General features: G+C 41.9%; 1 protein-coding gene across 1 annotated transcript in view; it reads left to right on the top strand.

Annotated features, from left to right (window-relative positions):
* Nucleotides 1–16,897, top strand: part of capn5a (calpain 5a) — a 52,656-nt gene that overhangs the window by 9,603 nt on the left and 26,156 nt on the right. The window contains exons 2-3 of the mRNA XM_039787145.1: nt 2,770–2,930; nt 12,028–12,159. Coding sequence (XP_039643079.1) covers nt 2,775–2,930; nt 12,028–12,159 — 288 coding nt within the window. The 5' untranslated portion in view covers nt 2,770–2,774. The remainder of the gene's footprint in view (nt 1–2,769; nt 2,931–12,027; nt 12,160–16,897) is intronic.

Raw genomic sequence — 16,897 nt, 5'->3', positions numbered from 1 at the left:
ACACACACACGCACACACACACACAGACACAGGCACACACACACACACGCAGGCACACACACACACAGGCAGACACACACACACAGGCACAGGCACACACACACACACACAGGCACACACACACACACAGACACAGACACACACACACACACGCAGGCACACACACACACAGGCAGACACACACACACAGGCACACAGGCACACACACACACACACACACACACACACACACAGACACACGCACACAGGCACACAGGCACACAGACACAGGCACACAGACAGGCACACACACACGCACACACACACACACACACACACAGGCAGACACACGCACACAGACACATACACACAGACACACACGCACACGGCACACACACACACACACACACACACAGGCAGACACACACACACACACACAGAGACACACACAGACACACAGACACATACACACAGACACACGCACACACAGACACACGCACACACAGACACACGCACACACACACACACCAGACGCCCAGCCAAGACACACACACACACACACACACACACACAGAGGCACACAGACACACACACGCACACATACACACGCAGGCACACACGCACAAGCACACACAGACACACACACACACCCAGACACACACGCACACACAGACACACACACACACACAGAGGCACACACACAGGCAGACACACGCACAGGCACACACACACACGCACACACAGACACACACACACACACCCAGACACACACGCACACACACACACACACAGGCACACAGACACACACGCACACACAGACACACACACACACACCCAGACACACACGCACACACATACACACAGGCATACAGACACACGCACACGCACAGGGCACACAGACACACACACCCAGACACACACACACGACACACACACACACACACACACACACACACCGACACACACACACACACACACACACACACACACACACACACACACACACACACACAACACACACACACACACACACACACACAGAGAGGCATGAAGATTTCATCATGTGTTTGCTCTGCTGGTGATCGGTAGTCAAACATGGCTGTCCCAGGTCTCTGTTTGTCCTCCTGTTACATAACTCTTGAGATGTCACTGAGGTACAGGAATGTGTTTGCTACTTTAACTGAGCAGCTCTTTGGAGTCAGTGTGTGTGTGTGTGTGTGTGTGTGTGTGTGTGTGTGTGTGTAAAGATTTATAACTTTTCAAAAGAGAAGGATATCCCTGTCACTAATCCTTTATTAACGTCACTTTAGGGCTGCAACTAACTGGATGAATGGATTAGTTGTTTGGTCTGAAGAATGCGGATCACTGTTTCCCCAAAAAGCCCAAGACGAAGTCCTCAAATGTCTCGTTTTTTTGTCCACAACTCAAAGATGTTCAGTTTACTGTCACAGAGGAGAGAAGAAACTAGAACAATATTCACATTTAACAAGCTGGAATCAGAGAATATGTACAGGGTTCATACGTTTTGAAAAAAAAACTGGAAAAGTTATGGAATTTGAAAAATGCTAATTCCAGCAGGCCTGGAAAGGTTTTGGAAACATAAAAAGACCCAGAAAGTTTTGGAAAAAAGTCATGGAATTTCTTTTAACACAGCATAATAATAATAATAATAATAATAATAATAATAATAATAATAATACAAATACTAATAATAATGTCATTAGTAAATGTATTTTCACGTCGTCTTAACCTCAGCATATATATATACATACATACATACACATACACACACACACACACACACACACACACACACACACACACACACACACACACACACACACACACACACACACAGGCCAAAGTTTGGACACACCTTCTATCAATGCTCCTTTTATTTTCATGACTATTTACATTGTAGATTCTCACTGAAGGCATCAAAACTATGAATGAACACATATGGAATTATGTACTTAACAAAAGTGTGAAATAACTGAAAACATGTCTTATATTTTAGATTCTTCAAAGTAGCCACCCTTTGCTTTTTTATTAATAAGGGAAATAAGCTCATTGAGAGAACACCAAGGGTTCGCAGAGTTATCCAAAAAAGCAAAGGGTGGCTACTTTGAAGAATCTAAAATATAAGACATGTTTTCAGTTATTTCACACTTTTTTGTTAAGTACATAATTCCATATGTGTTCATTCATAGTTTTGATGCCTTCAGTGAGAATCTACAATGTAAATAGTCATGAAAATAAAAAGGAAACACATTGAATGAGAAGGTGTGTCCAAACTTTTGGCCTGTTGTGTGTGTGTGTGTGTGTGTGTGTGTGTGTGTGTGTGTGTGTGTGTGTGTGTGTGTGTGTGTGTGTGTGTGTGTGGGGGGTGTGAAAAAAAAAAAAAAAAACCAACAAAATAATTCATTTAATAGTTGAACAACTAATTTCATGGATTAACATGCAAATAGTCTCGTTTTGAATTTGGAAAAAGTGTAATGGAAATAAATGGGGGGTGGAATGGATTTTTTATTTGGGATTGGGGGTCCAAGACCCGGTGCTAATTGCAACGCGGATTTCGGTGCCTTATTTAGGTGCCACTGAAATGGGGGGGGTGTAAAATGTGTCACCTTTTTACAGGCCTCCTGAGTTTGCAGGTATGTTGATTAGTCTTTGCAGCTCTTCTCTATGCTAACAACAGTCCCAGTGTTTAGTCTCAGCCCTGCCTTTCTCCCCGCTGTGCTGAATCACATCACATGTGTAGTATGTTGATATCTGTTTGTGTCCGTGCAGGGGGCATGGTGGTCCCGTACGAGGGCCAGTGTTTCTCCACCCTGAGGAGGCAGTGCCAGCAGAATGGACGTCTGTTCGAAGACCCGCTGTTCCCCGCGTCCGACCAGTCGCTGTTCTACCAGAGGAACAGCATCGGCACGGTCACCTGGAAAAGGCCTAAGGTGAGAGAAAAAACTGAAATTGGGCATTCTGGGGCGTGCTGGTCTTACAGGGAGGTGTGTTCAGGTGCATTCTGGGGCGTGCTGGTCTTACAGGGAGGTGTGTTCAGGTGCATTCTGGGGCGTGCTGGTCTTACAGGGAGGTGTGTTCAGGTGCATTCTGGGGCCGGCTTGTCTTACAGGGAGGTGTGTTCAGGTGCATTCTGGGGCGTGCTGGTCTTACAGGGAGGTGTGTCTTGGTGCATTCTGGGGCTGCGGGTCTTACAGAGGTATGGTGTGTTCAGGTGCATTCTGGGGCGTGCTGGTCTTACAGGGAGGTGTGTTCAGGTGCATTCTGGGGCGTGCTGGTCTTACAGGGAGGTGTGTTCAGGTGCATTCTGGGGCGTGCTGGTCTTACAGGGAGGCCTAAGGTGAGGAAAAAACAGAAATTGGGCCGGTGCAGCGAGACGCGAGTGTCTTTGCTAGTTTAAGACCGTCCAGCGCCCGCGTGGTTTAAATAGCAAATGCACCTGCGCCCATCTGTGGCCCCCATGTGATATATTTATATATGACTCTAGAGTCGCTACTCGCTGCGGAGATAATCGCCGTCACTCTCTCACTTCTCCCTCGCTCACCAGCTCCACACACACGCGCACACACACACACACACACACACACACACACACACACACACACACACACACACACACACACACACACACACACACACATCACACACACATCACACACACACACATCACACATGCACACACCAGCGCACCAGTATAACCATCAGGCCACTTGTACGCTACGGAGAAAGCTCTGCGTGGAGCCTCCGGCAGCAAAAAAACACCGCTGGCTAAACTATTTAAAAATGCCGTCTCTCGCTAGCGAAGCAGCGATCAGTGACGATTCTTTCCGACCAATCAGCAGCCTGCAGGGTTTCACGTCACCTTCTCGGCTCGCCTCGGCTCGCTTGGAACCTCGACTGAGGTGGTACTAAAAAAAAGTACCCGTTAGCAGGTACCAGGTACTTTTTTTCGTAATGGAAAACCAAAAAAGGCGAGTAGAGTCGAGGCGAGTCGAGCAGGTACCATGTGATGGAAAAGCGCCATAAGTACAACCCTTTAGCACCAGGCGCCCGGCGCACGGACCCTTTTAGCAAAAGTGGATTTGGACACGCACTAAACACACCTGCACCATTCGCTTCGCGCTGTGCGCTCAGATCTTAGACCATGGTTTATTAAATAGTAAGCAAGACTTCCACGTTTCCCCCCCCAACGAGTGTAAGATAAATATTTAAATTCTTCTGCTTTACAGGAGTACAGGACTTTACTTTTCTGCCTCTTTTTTTTGTTGTTGTTGGTCCAATTACTTCTGGTCCTGGTAATAAAATAATTCCAGTAGATGTATTGTGTACCAGCAGTCAGTCCAATAATACCAATCTATTGTCATATAAAACTACGAGCAACATCTGAATTAAAACATGCTGTAACAAGGTGCGTTTTGGGGGTATTCCCTCCCTTTTTTTTTTTTAAAGCTTGTTGTAGCCAAAGATCATTGGATCTGAGACATATTTCACATTATATCCCCACAGTCTTGATTCAACCACAAGCGTGAGAGAGAACGAGAGAAATGGGAAACAAATACAATTTGCAATGTTGTTCCGCTGTCCAAATATTTGTGCGACGAGCAAACGCATCCTGGGTGTTTGAGTGGGATCGCCAAGGGGGTAAATTCCATAAATTCCTCTCCCTGTTGAGTTCGCGTTACGTCTCTTCTCTCCATATGCATGCTCTCTGTCGTACTTGTCTCACGCACCGCCAGCCGCCGACTGCCTCCTGTCTTCCTTCTGCTTCTTGTCTCTCTCTGTCTCTGTCTCTCTCTCTCTCTCTCTGTCTCTGTCTCAGCTGTGAATCAGCTCACTGAGCAGTCTGTGGTGCAGTAATGGCTGGGCCGTCATCTCTGGTGAGGTCTCTGCGGGGGCTGTGGTTTGTCTAATGGGGTAAGCAGTGAGGTTGTCTCTACAGTTTCGGTTGAAACTACCAGCTAAGTGTTTATAAAAAAAAAAAAAAAAAAAAAGGCAGAAAACTAAATCATAAATACTGTACCTAATAAATAAAGCAAACAACTGTGGAGAATTAAACATACAACTTTTATAAAACATCCGTGTTTCTGGTGGAGTTGTCCTCTAGGAGGAATGTGTAGATGCGTGCAGCAGCAAAAGGTTATCGCTCCTCGTACACAAACTCTAAGCTTTACAACTAAGGTTGTGGTGGGCTTGGGCATCGTTTTGGATTTTAAAGTGCCCATATTATGAAGAAAATCACTTTTTCTGGTGATTTGGGGTGTTCTTCTGTGTCTCTGGTGCTTCCACACACATACACACTTTGAAAAAAATCCATCCATGGTGTTTTGAGTGAGATCTGGTTTCTGAATGTGTCCTGCCTTCAGTCTCCTAGTGAGCTGTTCAAAATCGGCTTCGGACTGTGACGTCACAGTCCGAAATGAGCTGGCTAACCACAACCGTTAGCTCGTAGCATGCTAACGCTAGCATGCTACGTCGTTCTCAATAGCAAAGCACTGCTACAACACACACAAGTTCACCATAATCTCCAAAAGATCTACTTCCATGTGCGCCCTCATTTAGAAGAAGTCTCCCAGCTAATCCTGCCTTGTAACTGACCAAAGTTGTAGAAACAGGCTTTCTTTTACTGTCTCTAGAGTTAGCTAGCTGACATGATCTACATCTGAGCTACTGAGCATGTGCGAGTGCAATCAAAGATAGTAGTGAAGAAGAAGATGAAAAGAGGTCTCACTCTGTAGCTAAAACAGAAACCAGGTGAAAAGAGGATCTGCAGCAGTGAGTGAGAGAGAGCTGTGCAGTACAACAACAATATGGTGTTTTTTGAAAATTAAACCATGTAAACCTATTCTGGTAAAACCTTAAAATACAGTTATGAACCTGAAAATGAGCAGAATATGGGCGCTTTAACAATTCTGATTCTTCCTTTTGATTCCGGTTCTTATCGATTCTGATTCTTTTGATGGGTGGAGTTGAAACGGGTCACATGCTTATTTCACAAGTAAGAGGAGAGTTTTATTTTGATTCAATGGTGGGTGTTTTTTCCCCAACGTAAAATAAAGCCCCACTAGAGCGTCTCTTACTGTGCTCCACGGCTGCAACACAACAAGCGCCCGCTACGCTACGGAAACCACAACTTGCGCGTGTTAAATTTGGAAGATGATCTGATTTTTAAACCAAATCCTCCAAACGATTCCGATAAAGAAACGATTCCACCGGGAATCGTAAATTTTTGAAACGATTCCAAGTAGGGCTGGGCGATATGGAGAAAATCAGATATCACGATATCATTGACCAAATACATCGATGTCGATATTGTGACGATATTGTAGGGTTGACAGTTGGTGTTTTAACAAAATATTTTACAATTACAGTAAGGGTGCTCCGATTGATCAGTCACTGATCGTTATCGGCCGATAAAGGCTTTAAATAGTTTGATCGGTGGTCTCCGATCAGATAGGCCGATCAGATGACTCGCTACTCGTGAGAAAATGTTCTACATGCAGCTAAGTTACACACCAACCAGACAGCCGATCGTTGGCAGAAAAAGCAGTTTGACTGATCAGTCTCCCCCGAGTTGGTCAAAAAAAGTGCCTCGGAACACACTAAAGACACACTGAAGATCACACTGACCGTTTCTTTTGTAATTTATTCTGAAATAAGGCTTTATATGTTCAGCTCTAAGCTGTTTTAAGGTGTGTTTCTAACAGAGGAAGTGGAATGTTGAACGTTTCCTGTCAATAAAAGTAAACCGTTGACAATTCACAATACATTATCTTCTGTTAATTTTAATTTTAATACTTCTACATTGTTGTTAAGAATATTAAAATGAATACATGATTAAATATATGACATGATAAATAGAAGGCTTCAAATAGACCCGGTGATCGGTATCGACCGATAATGCTTCCAGTAGGGCTGGTCCGAATACCATTTTTTTGAGCTTCGAAGCTTCGGTAGTAATGAGCATCGAATATTCGAAGCTTCGGAGAGAGGGGGCTGAACATATTATTATTATCTCTAATAAAGGCAGGAATCTCTATGTGTCTGTCTGTTTGTTTGCATGTTGATTATTTTGAGAACCTTTCATCCAAACGACTTCACAAGGGAGTGCAGCGTCGTATTTGGTGCAGTATAGATAGACAGGCCAGACGCGTTCAGAATTAATAAACTTTTAACCTCTCAAGGGATCACCCTCCCACGGACACTTTTGGTGACTGGGGCGTCGCTGTGACCTCGATAAAACTTCCACTCGTGAGTTGCTTTTATATATTTTTAAAGCATTTAAATCTTCTTAAAAATATACAGCCATGTACACAACTGCTACAAAGTAAAGAAAATAAAACAACTCAGCCGTAATTCGCGCAGCCGAGAGTGCATGCATACCTGTCAGCAACAAAGTGGTATTTTGACCAAAACTTGATTTTCATAAACCCCCCAAGAGTCCAAGGAAATGTAATATCAAAGCTTTATATTCCAAAACGATCTCTTCCGCCCTCACTATTGTTGAAGTTTCTGGCCAATCACAACGGAAAAACGCGAAACAGTTCTCCATTTCCGCACTTTTTATCGGCCTAGCTTCTGCGCCCAGCTTGCTAAATGCTCCGGGGCGGTCATTGTAATGTACCGACAGTCTCTTCTTCTCTTCTTCTTCTTCTTCTTCTTCTTCTTCTTCTTCTTCTTCTTCTTCTTCTTCTTCTTCTTCTTTGTAGTTTATTGGCGGTTGGCAAACCAACTTAAATGTGCATTACCACCATCAACTGGACTGGAGTGTGAACGAGAGATAAATGCAGAAAATAAATAAACCAAAATAAATTATATATTCGAATGTCAAATTTTAAAATCGAATACCAACCCACCGAACGAATATTCGAATATTCGGGTCCAGCCCTAGCTTCCAGCAATCGGCGATCGGCCCCAAAAATCCTGATCGGAGCAACCTTAAATTACAGTATAGATAAATAATCATCAATAATGTGGATATAATGGCTGAGTTGGAGGTAAAGGCAAATAACAGAACAGCTACAACAGTCTGGTTAAGTTCAGAAAATTACTTCACTTTACTGTGATGCGGCCTTTAAAACCAGAAAAAGATACATAACGATATCCAAAATGTATCCAAAATATAAGACGATATCTAGCCTCATATCACGATATTGATATAATATCGTGATATTGCCCAGCCCTAATTCCAAGGAGGAATCGGTTCTCTCGATGCCCAATCCTATTTACACCCCACCTGAGCAATAAAGGTGATTAGCACGAACTGATATTATTACTATTGTCTTTGGTTTCAGCGGAGCAGTCCAGCTAAGCTTAACTCAGGCTTTGTCATCGTCCATCGGGATGTTTCGATGTGGACATCGTCACGTGCCAATTCGTTAGACTTCGCCCCACCCCGTGGGAATAATGTTTAGTTAGTAGACTAAATCATCACTGTTTTCTTAAGGTGGACTACAGATTTCATAAAACGTCTACAGATGTCCTCCGACTAGAATAAACATTGAGCTCGTTTTGATATCGCACAGCTGTTGGACTCAACTGCCAAACTTGATTTGCCTCACACACTTTGAGTCACTCGCCGTGCGGTTCACCGGGACCATTTGTTCAGCCGCTCTGTTTTCAGGAGGGGTTTTTAATGCAGTGCAACAGTAACCACTGCGGCGGCTTTTTGGTTAAGTTGAGACGATGAGGAAATCTAATGCTCCTAATGGAGTTATTGCTTAATGGCTTTCCAGCTTCTATCCGCTGCGGTTTGTACTGCACACTGTCTTTGTCACACACACACACACACACACACACACACACACACTACTGTATAATCTATTATGATTATTATTATCCTCTTTTGTGATACTGTATCGATTCTCAAAAACGCTGTATCGATTTTCAATTAGTAGTTTTACAAGCAATGGTTTGAAGCAGACAGGTTGCAGCCAATCAGCTTGTGTGTTTTTACTTTGCAAGTACAGCAATTTTGTGACTCTGCGTTTCCTCCGTACAACTGTTATTTTTTGATGTCGTGATATAGGTCTTGAATTTCATTCATAATGGTCTTAAAAAGGTCTTAAAAGGTCTTAAATTGGCCCCTTTTTTAGAGTATTATGAGAGCTTGCAAACACCATTAGATAAGGATGACTAAGGTGTTATTATTATAGTGGAGCGGCAACTCCCTCCCCTCCCTTTATTTTTATTTATCCATTTATTTATTTTTACGTACTTGACTTATTTACTTAGATATATTATTATTATTATTATTGTTTTGTTATTTTCTTCTTTCTCCTTTACTAGTAATCACTTATTTTGAAATGTTGTGCTATATTGTATATGCTCCTTCTGCACTGCCTCGTTGGACAAGCACTTCATTGGTCAGTTATTTTTGTGATGATCTGGATTTAAAGGGATATCTTTCATACTGTTTAGTATCTGTATAAAACAGCCATACTTTGTATACATTTGGTCCAATATGTACTGTAGAAAATGTTACTTGGTTTAATGAAAAATCAATAAAAATTGCTAAACAAAAAAAAGGTCTTAAATTGACCTGGTAGAGCGTGCGCTGATATATAAAGGTTTACTCCTCGACGCAGCAGCCGCAGGTTTGATTCTGCCCTGCGGCCCTTTGCCGCATGTCATTCCCCCCTCTCTTTCCCCTTTCATGTCTTCAGCTATCAGCCTATCAAAATAAAAGCCTAAAATGCCCAAATAAATAATCTTCCAACCTTCGTAACCCTTGTATCATGATAAGTATGGTAACCGCAGATGGTTGCCCATATACACAGCCACAGTCTGTTTGGAAGAAATACTGTATTTTTTAATATTAGGTTTATATTTCCAGTTTATGCAGTATAAACCTCAAACCTATACTGCATGTACAGTATCTAAACATGCTTTTACTGTCAATCATTGATGACCCGAGCTGCTAAATAATTAAACGGGACGCTTAAAGCACTCCAGCTGATCGATATTATTATCGATCAGGGAGTGGAGAGAGAGAGGAAACATTTGTATAATTTCACCCTAAACTTTGTTACCCAGGGAAACAGCATCTTTTTTTACAAGAGCTCAAAACTTCATTATTCAGCCGTCTGGGTCAACACATGGATTGGATCGGTGTCACTTACAGGTTGTTTGTGCTGCTGATAGGCCAAACCTGCTCCACTTCAGCTTCACGTTCAAAAACGTTGTCCTAGCTTCTAGATTTCTGATGATTTTTGACAGTAATGATATCATTATCAGCTGTCATGTTAACTCGGGAGAGTCGACAACCAAAAATTACATTTGCCTTGCTACGTTAATGTCAATAATAAGGAAGTTTTACTTTGTTTCTGTCGACTTTTTTTGAATGAAGTGTGTTTTTACGATAATAAAATTGCTGTTTATTTAAATGCTTACATTACAGTTGTCATTTTGGCACGTTCCCGGTTGATTTCATAAGAAGCTGCATTTAAAAAATAAATAAATAAAGTCTTTCTGGATCGACAAGTCACATTTTGCAAGCTTTGTGTATGTTTTAAGGAAGGAACGAGGAGGACCACCCGTGTGTGTGTGTGTGTGTGTGTGTGTGTGTGTGTGTGTGTGTGTGTGTGTGTGTGTGTGTGTGTGTGTGTGTGTGTGTGTGTGTGTGTGTGTGTGTGTGTGTGTGTGTGTGTGTAAAAAGGAAAAGATTAATTATACGTCAACTTAAACATATACAAGTGGAATACTTAGGATAAGACGATACTAATAATAGACCTAGCCTGCTGGGTGTGTGTCCCTGGTTTATCCCGGTCCTATCATTTGGCGGCCGTCCTGATCGCCGGCCTCTCGAACGCTCTGTGGTTTGTTTTACTTTGAACATTCAGAAGCGACTTGTGCTTAATCAGAGGTTGTTTTTTACCCTGTATTTACCTGATGACGGGTGACTGAGAGCTCTGGCTAACGCCCTCTCTCTCTCTCTCTCTCTCTCACATTCTTTCTCCTTTTGGCTGCTCCCGTGCAGGTTGACCAGAGACAACCATTAAAATGTAGTCTTCAGTGGATGTTTGTGTCTCTAAGAGGGAAATTAACGTATCAAGTGAACTTTGACATTGTGTCACAGTGACCTAGGGCCCTATCTTGAACCCGGCACAGCGCGGCTCATAGCGAGTGTCTTTGCTAGTTTAAGACCGACGCAGTAGTCAGATTCCCGTCCAGCGCCCACGTAGTTTAAATAGCAAATGCACCTGCGTCCATCTGTGCGCCCATGGGTGTGCTGGTCTAACAGGGAGGTGTGTTCAGGTGCATTCTGGGCGTGCTGGTCTTACAGGGAGGTGTGTTCAGGTGCATTCTGGGCGCGCTGGTCTTACAGGGAGGTGTGTTCAGGTGCATTCTGGGCGTGCTGGTCTTACAGGGAGGTGTGTTCAGGTGCATTCTGGGCGTGCTGGTCTCACAGGGAGGTGTGTTCAGGTGCATTCTGGGCGTATTGTTATCTTGAGGCAGCGGGAAGTGATCGTGCTTTTATTGACCAAAAAAACCTGGTCTAAAGTCAATAACGCAGCATTTCATTGTTATTTTAACAAGCATAGTGTGTGCCCTAGTGCACACACTATGCTTGTTACACACACACAGGGACACACACTATGCTTGTTACACACACACAGGGACACACACTATGCTTGTTACACACACACAGGGACACACACTATGCTTGTTACACACACAGGGACACACAGCAGCACACACACATGCAGAAGATTACAAATAAAAATATTACGGTGCAAATCCTCCATCATAACAGCAACGCGCCAAGGTCCAACCGCGCCTGGCTTTTAAAGGGAATGGGATATGATCTCTGATTGGTTGATGAATGGGAGATGATCTCTGATTGGTTGATTGCATGTTACGCCCAAAACACACCTCTGATTAATGAAGACACTAAGGACAACCCTTTAGGACCAGGCGCCCGGTGCACGGACCCTTTTTATTAGTTATTGTCACTACTCTCTCCCTTTTGTTGATTTAGATAAGTCGGAGAAAAGGCAGAAAACGGATTGAAATCTTTCTTTATTCTTCCAGGAGATAGCCAGCAACCCCCATCTGTTTGTGGACGGCATCAGTGCCCACGACCTGCACCAAGGCCAGCTGGGAAACTGCTGGTTCGTCGCCGCCTGCTCCAGCCTGGCCTCCATAGAGACACTATGGCAGAAGGTGAGACACAGACACAGAGGAGCAGCCATGTCGTGTTATCGTCCTTCTGTTGTCCTCGCAGCTTTGCAGTTTTGTGATCTTCGTTTCATCAAAGCAAACACTGTTTCTCCCGGGGTCCGCACAAAGCCACAATACATTAATTCAAGAATCCATCACAAGATCGCACACACAAGTCACACAATATAGCACGAAAACAGACAACCTGATACAGTACAACAAAATAACTTCATAACGAAAGTAGCTCCAGAAAAACAGCATTCTAATGCATCAGGTAATATTTTAAGTCATGTTTATTTCTGTTGTCATTTTCAGCCTTAACGTTTAAAGATAGATAGATAGATAGATAGATAGATAGATAGATAGATAGATCAACATGTACAGTACACCAAAAGTTTGGACACACCTTCTCATTCAATGTGTTTCTTTATTTTCATGACTATTTACATTGTAGATTCTCACTGAAGGCATCAAAACTATGAATGAACACATATGGAATTATGTACTTAACAAAAAAGTGTGAAACAACTGAAAACATGTATTATATTTTAGATTCTTCAAAGTAGCCACCCTTTGCTTTTTTTGATAACTCTGCAAACCCTTGGTGTTCTCTCAATGAGCTTCATGAGGTAGTCACCTGAAATGGTTTTACCTTCACAGGTGTGCTTTGTCAGGGTTAATTAGTGGAATTATTTCCCTTATTAATAAAAAAAGCAAAGGGTGGCTACTTTGAGGAATCTAAAATATAAGACATGTTTTCAGTTATTTCACACTTTTTTGTTAAGTACATAATTCCATATGTGTTCATTCATAGTTTTGATGCCTTCAGTGAGAATCTACAATGTAAATAGTCATGAAAATAAAAAGGAAACACACTAAATGAGAAGGTGTGTGTGTGTGTGTGTGTATGTATATATATATATATATATATACATACATACATACATACATACATACATACATACATACATACATACCACACACACCTTCTCATTCAATGTGTTTCCTTTTTTATATAGGAATATATATATTTTATATATATATATATATATATATATATATATATATATATATATATATATATATATATATATATATATATATATATATATAGTTCAGCATGTATGTCTGGGGTCTCTGCTGTGTTTATTCTCTGTACTGTGTTGCTTTGCTGGCGTCTTTTATCAAAACCAAATCTAGCGATAGGAACAGCAACATGTCCCCGCTGGTCGGACTGACTGCTAGTTTGGGTGGTGTCATTTCCTTAAGTCTGTGGCCCAACAGGTGACTTAGCTCTCCAACCCCAATGTTAGTCAAAGTGTTGACATATGGAAGCATTGCACATGCATTTTAGATGAAGGAGGTGAGGGTATATCCAGTTGTTCCTTCGTCCCGGTTTGCTCAGTGCTGTTAAATTAGTACATAGGGGGACGCAGGAGCTTTCTACCCGGAAGTTATTTTAAACAAATATTGTGATTGGGTGTGATAAAATGGCTCTGCCACAGCCGGTGGAGCAGAAGGCACGCACACACTGTGTGTGTGTGTGTGTGTGTGTGTGTGTGTGTGTGTGTGTGTGTGTGTGTGTGTGTGTGTGTGTGTGTGTGTGTGTGTGTGTGTGTGTGTGTGTGTGTGTGTGTGTGTGTGTGTGTGTGTGTGTGTGGTCATGCGGTCTTGCAAGTATATGGGTGTCATATTTGTTTGACTGGGCGTGTATTTATTTGTGTGTACTTTTTGTAATCCAGGTGATTTTAGATTATTGCGCACGCACACACACACACACACACACACACACACACACACACACACACACACACACACACACACACACACACACACACTTGGGTTCAAGCCCTCTGCAAAACACCATTGTTATATGAAAATACATCATTAACAGACGAAAGAAAATATGAGGGGAAAAAAAGGGAAAACAACACAAACCTAAATCCTCATCCTCCATACAGCATCATAACCACAATAACATTAAGGTTCTACATGTGGACTTTATCCTGAAGTCACAAAACCTTTCAATATGATTTCAGCATAGTCCTCTCCAATAAAATCTGTAATTTAAATTCTTAATAACGATGCGTGTCAGAGCTGATGCTGTAAATCATTAGGACGATTCGGTGTGAAATGGTTTTTATCACAACTTGACAGATTGAGACAGTGAATCAAACTATTGAACTTATTTCACAGCTGCATAACAAAGAGACTTTAAATTTATAGATAAATAAAACTAAAGGACTTTGCACAGATCCAGCTGATAAAGGACCTGAACTGGATGCTGCCTCAACCAGGAAATACCATCTTTCATCCATTAGGTGGCACCAGATACCTCCAGTAACAACCCACTTATTCAGACTTAAGTGACTACAGTTTTTTTTTTCCAATTGCTAAAACACAATTTTGCAAACTAGGCTGGTTTTTATCAATATACTTAACACAGTTCACAAAACCACACACCCAAACTGCAAAATACCTCATATATATCCTGCAAAATGAAGTACTGCAACCAAAACTGCATATAGCATTATCAAAATCAAACTTTTGCACCAAATGGCACACACTTCATTCATATTACCAGATTTTTGTCTAACCAACTACACACTGTTGGGCATCATGAAAAGCCCTCTCATAGTGTGCTTTGCCATAATACTAAAATAGTTCAAATTGTAGAAAATTCTTCAGATTGTTCACATGCACAGAAATATTTGCAGATACACACACACACACATGCTGTTGAAACATTTATTTAATTTTTTCACCAAACAAGTCAGTGCAACATATGCACAGCAGATATATTTACAAAAATATGCTCACAAAAAACAGTAAACTGAAAAAGAAAATTGCAGAAAAAAAAGAGATGCTCGCCTGTGGTCTTTCCATAGTGCTTACTTCCTGATTGAAGTGGTAACCATTAACCATTGAGGTGATTGGCCAGGTGGCACATACTGTATATTGGCCAATCAGCTCATGTAGTGTCATTTTGAAATGGCCAACATGTGACTTTATGTCAGATTGTTGTCTTATGCAGAGAACCGTGTTCAGTGCATTTTAAAAAAGTGCCACTTTTGAATTGCAAAATGTGTGTAAAGCAGAACATGCGTTTAGACTTTTGGAGACTTGAGAAGAGGTTTTTCTCTCTGTGTCTCAGTTTAAATAATTGTTATGTCATTTTAGTGTGTTAGCAATTGGAAAAAACTGTAAGATTGTATTCATTTAGCACCTTTTTTAAACCTAAATTACAAAGCTCTCACAGGATGCAGATACAGAAAACAAAGTTGATAGAGATGGGTTTTAAGAAGTTGTGTAAAGCTGTTAACAGAACTCAGTGTTCTTTTCAGTGTTTAGCAGAAGGAAATGAACGGACAGTCGTTCCTTAAAGGGTTAGTTCTGACTGTGTAAAGTGTGGCTGTAAGAGGTAATTAAGGTCAGTGTGTTAGCGTCAGTAGAGGGCGGTCAGTACACCCCCAAGAAGCAGACCGGAGTCCAGACATGAAAAAATCCACCTACCAGCCAAATCCTGGAAATATTATAATTAAGGCTGGTAGATTTGTTTCACTCACCAGCCAAAAAAACAGTGGTAATCTATGTAACATTTGAAGATTCAGGGCGCCCAGATAGCTCAGTTAGTAGAGGGGGCGCCCACATATAGAGGTTAACTCCTCGACACAGCAGGCCGCAAGTTTGACTCCGACCTGCGGCCCTTTGCTGCATGTCATCCCCCCCCTCTCTCTCTCCTCTTGCATGTCTTAATCTGTCCTGTCAAAAATAAGCTATAGCCTGGCTGACACCAGACCTTCTCAGTGGTAACTGAGAGTGGGGGGGGTCTGGGAAAGGGTCACTGACAGTTCACTTCCAGAGGGGGCGTCACCAACGGACGCCGCTCAAATGTCTCTGGGCTCATTGGATAGTCCTCCAACCAATCAGGACCAACGATCCAGGTGACGTTTTTCACATCCAATATCACACTAAAGAAATGATGATTTGTGTTTTTGGTGTCGTCCCTCCACGCCCTACTGTCTCCTCGCAGGTGTTGCATTTTGTAAACTTGTTATCTTCTGCACACACGCTGAAGAACGTCCAAACAGCTGACACGTTGCAGGTTAACTCACCAAATCTCAAATTTGCCGGAAGTTGGTCAGGGTTTACCCAGGCTAGGGAAGCTAAGCCCTGTACTGCTGTGGACGGGACACGCGAGAATATAATATATATATATATATATATATATATATATATATATATATATATATATATATATATATATATATATATATATATATATATATATATATATATATATATATATATATATATACAGTGTACCTTCTTGCAGTAATTAGGCCCCCCTTGAACTTTTCGACCTTTTGCACACATTTCAGGCCTCAAACATAAAGATATAAAACTGTAATTTTTTGTGAAGAATCAACAACAAGTGGGACACAATCATGAAGTGGAACGAAATTTATTGGATATTTCAAACCTTTTAAACAAATAAAAACTGAAATATTGGGTGCAAAATATTCAGCCCCCTTAAGTTAATACTTTGTAGCGCCACCTTTTGCTGCGATTACAGCTGTAAGTCGGTGGGGTATGTCTCTATCAGTTTTGCACATCGAGAGCTGACATTTTGCCCATTCCTCCTTGCAAAACAGCTCGAGCTCAGTGAGGTTGGATGGAAGCGTTTGTGAACAGCAGTTTTCAGTTCTTTCCACAGATTCTCGATTGGATTCAGGTCTGG

This window comes from Perca fluviatilis, chromosome 2, assembly GCF_010015445.1.
Source record: "Perca fluviatilis chromosome 2, GENO_Pfluv_1.0, whole genome shotgun sequence".
Taxonomy (NCBI): Eukaryota; Metazoa; Chordata; class Actinopteri; order Perciformes; family Percidae; genus Perca; species Perca fluviatilis.
The sequence above is the reverse complement of the archived record's forward strand: the minus strand, read 5'-3'. Positions and strand labels throughout refer to the sequence as shown.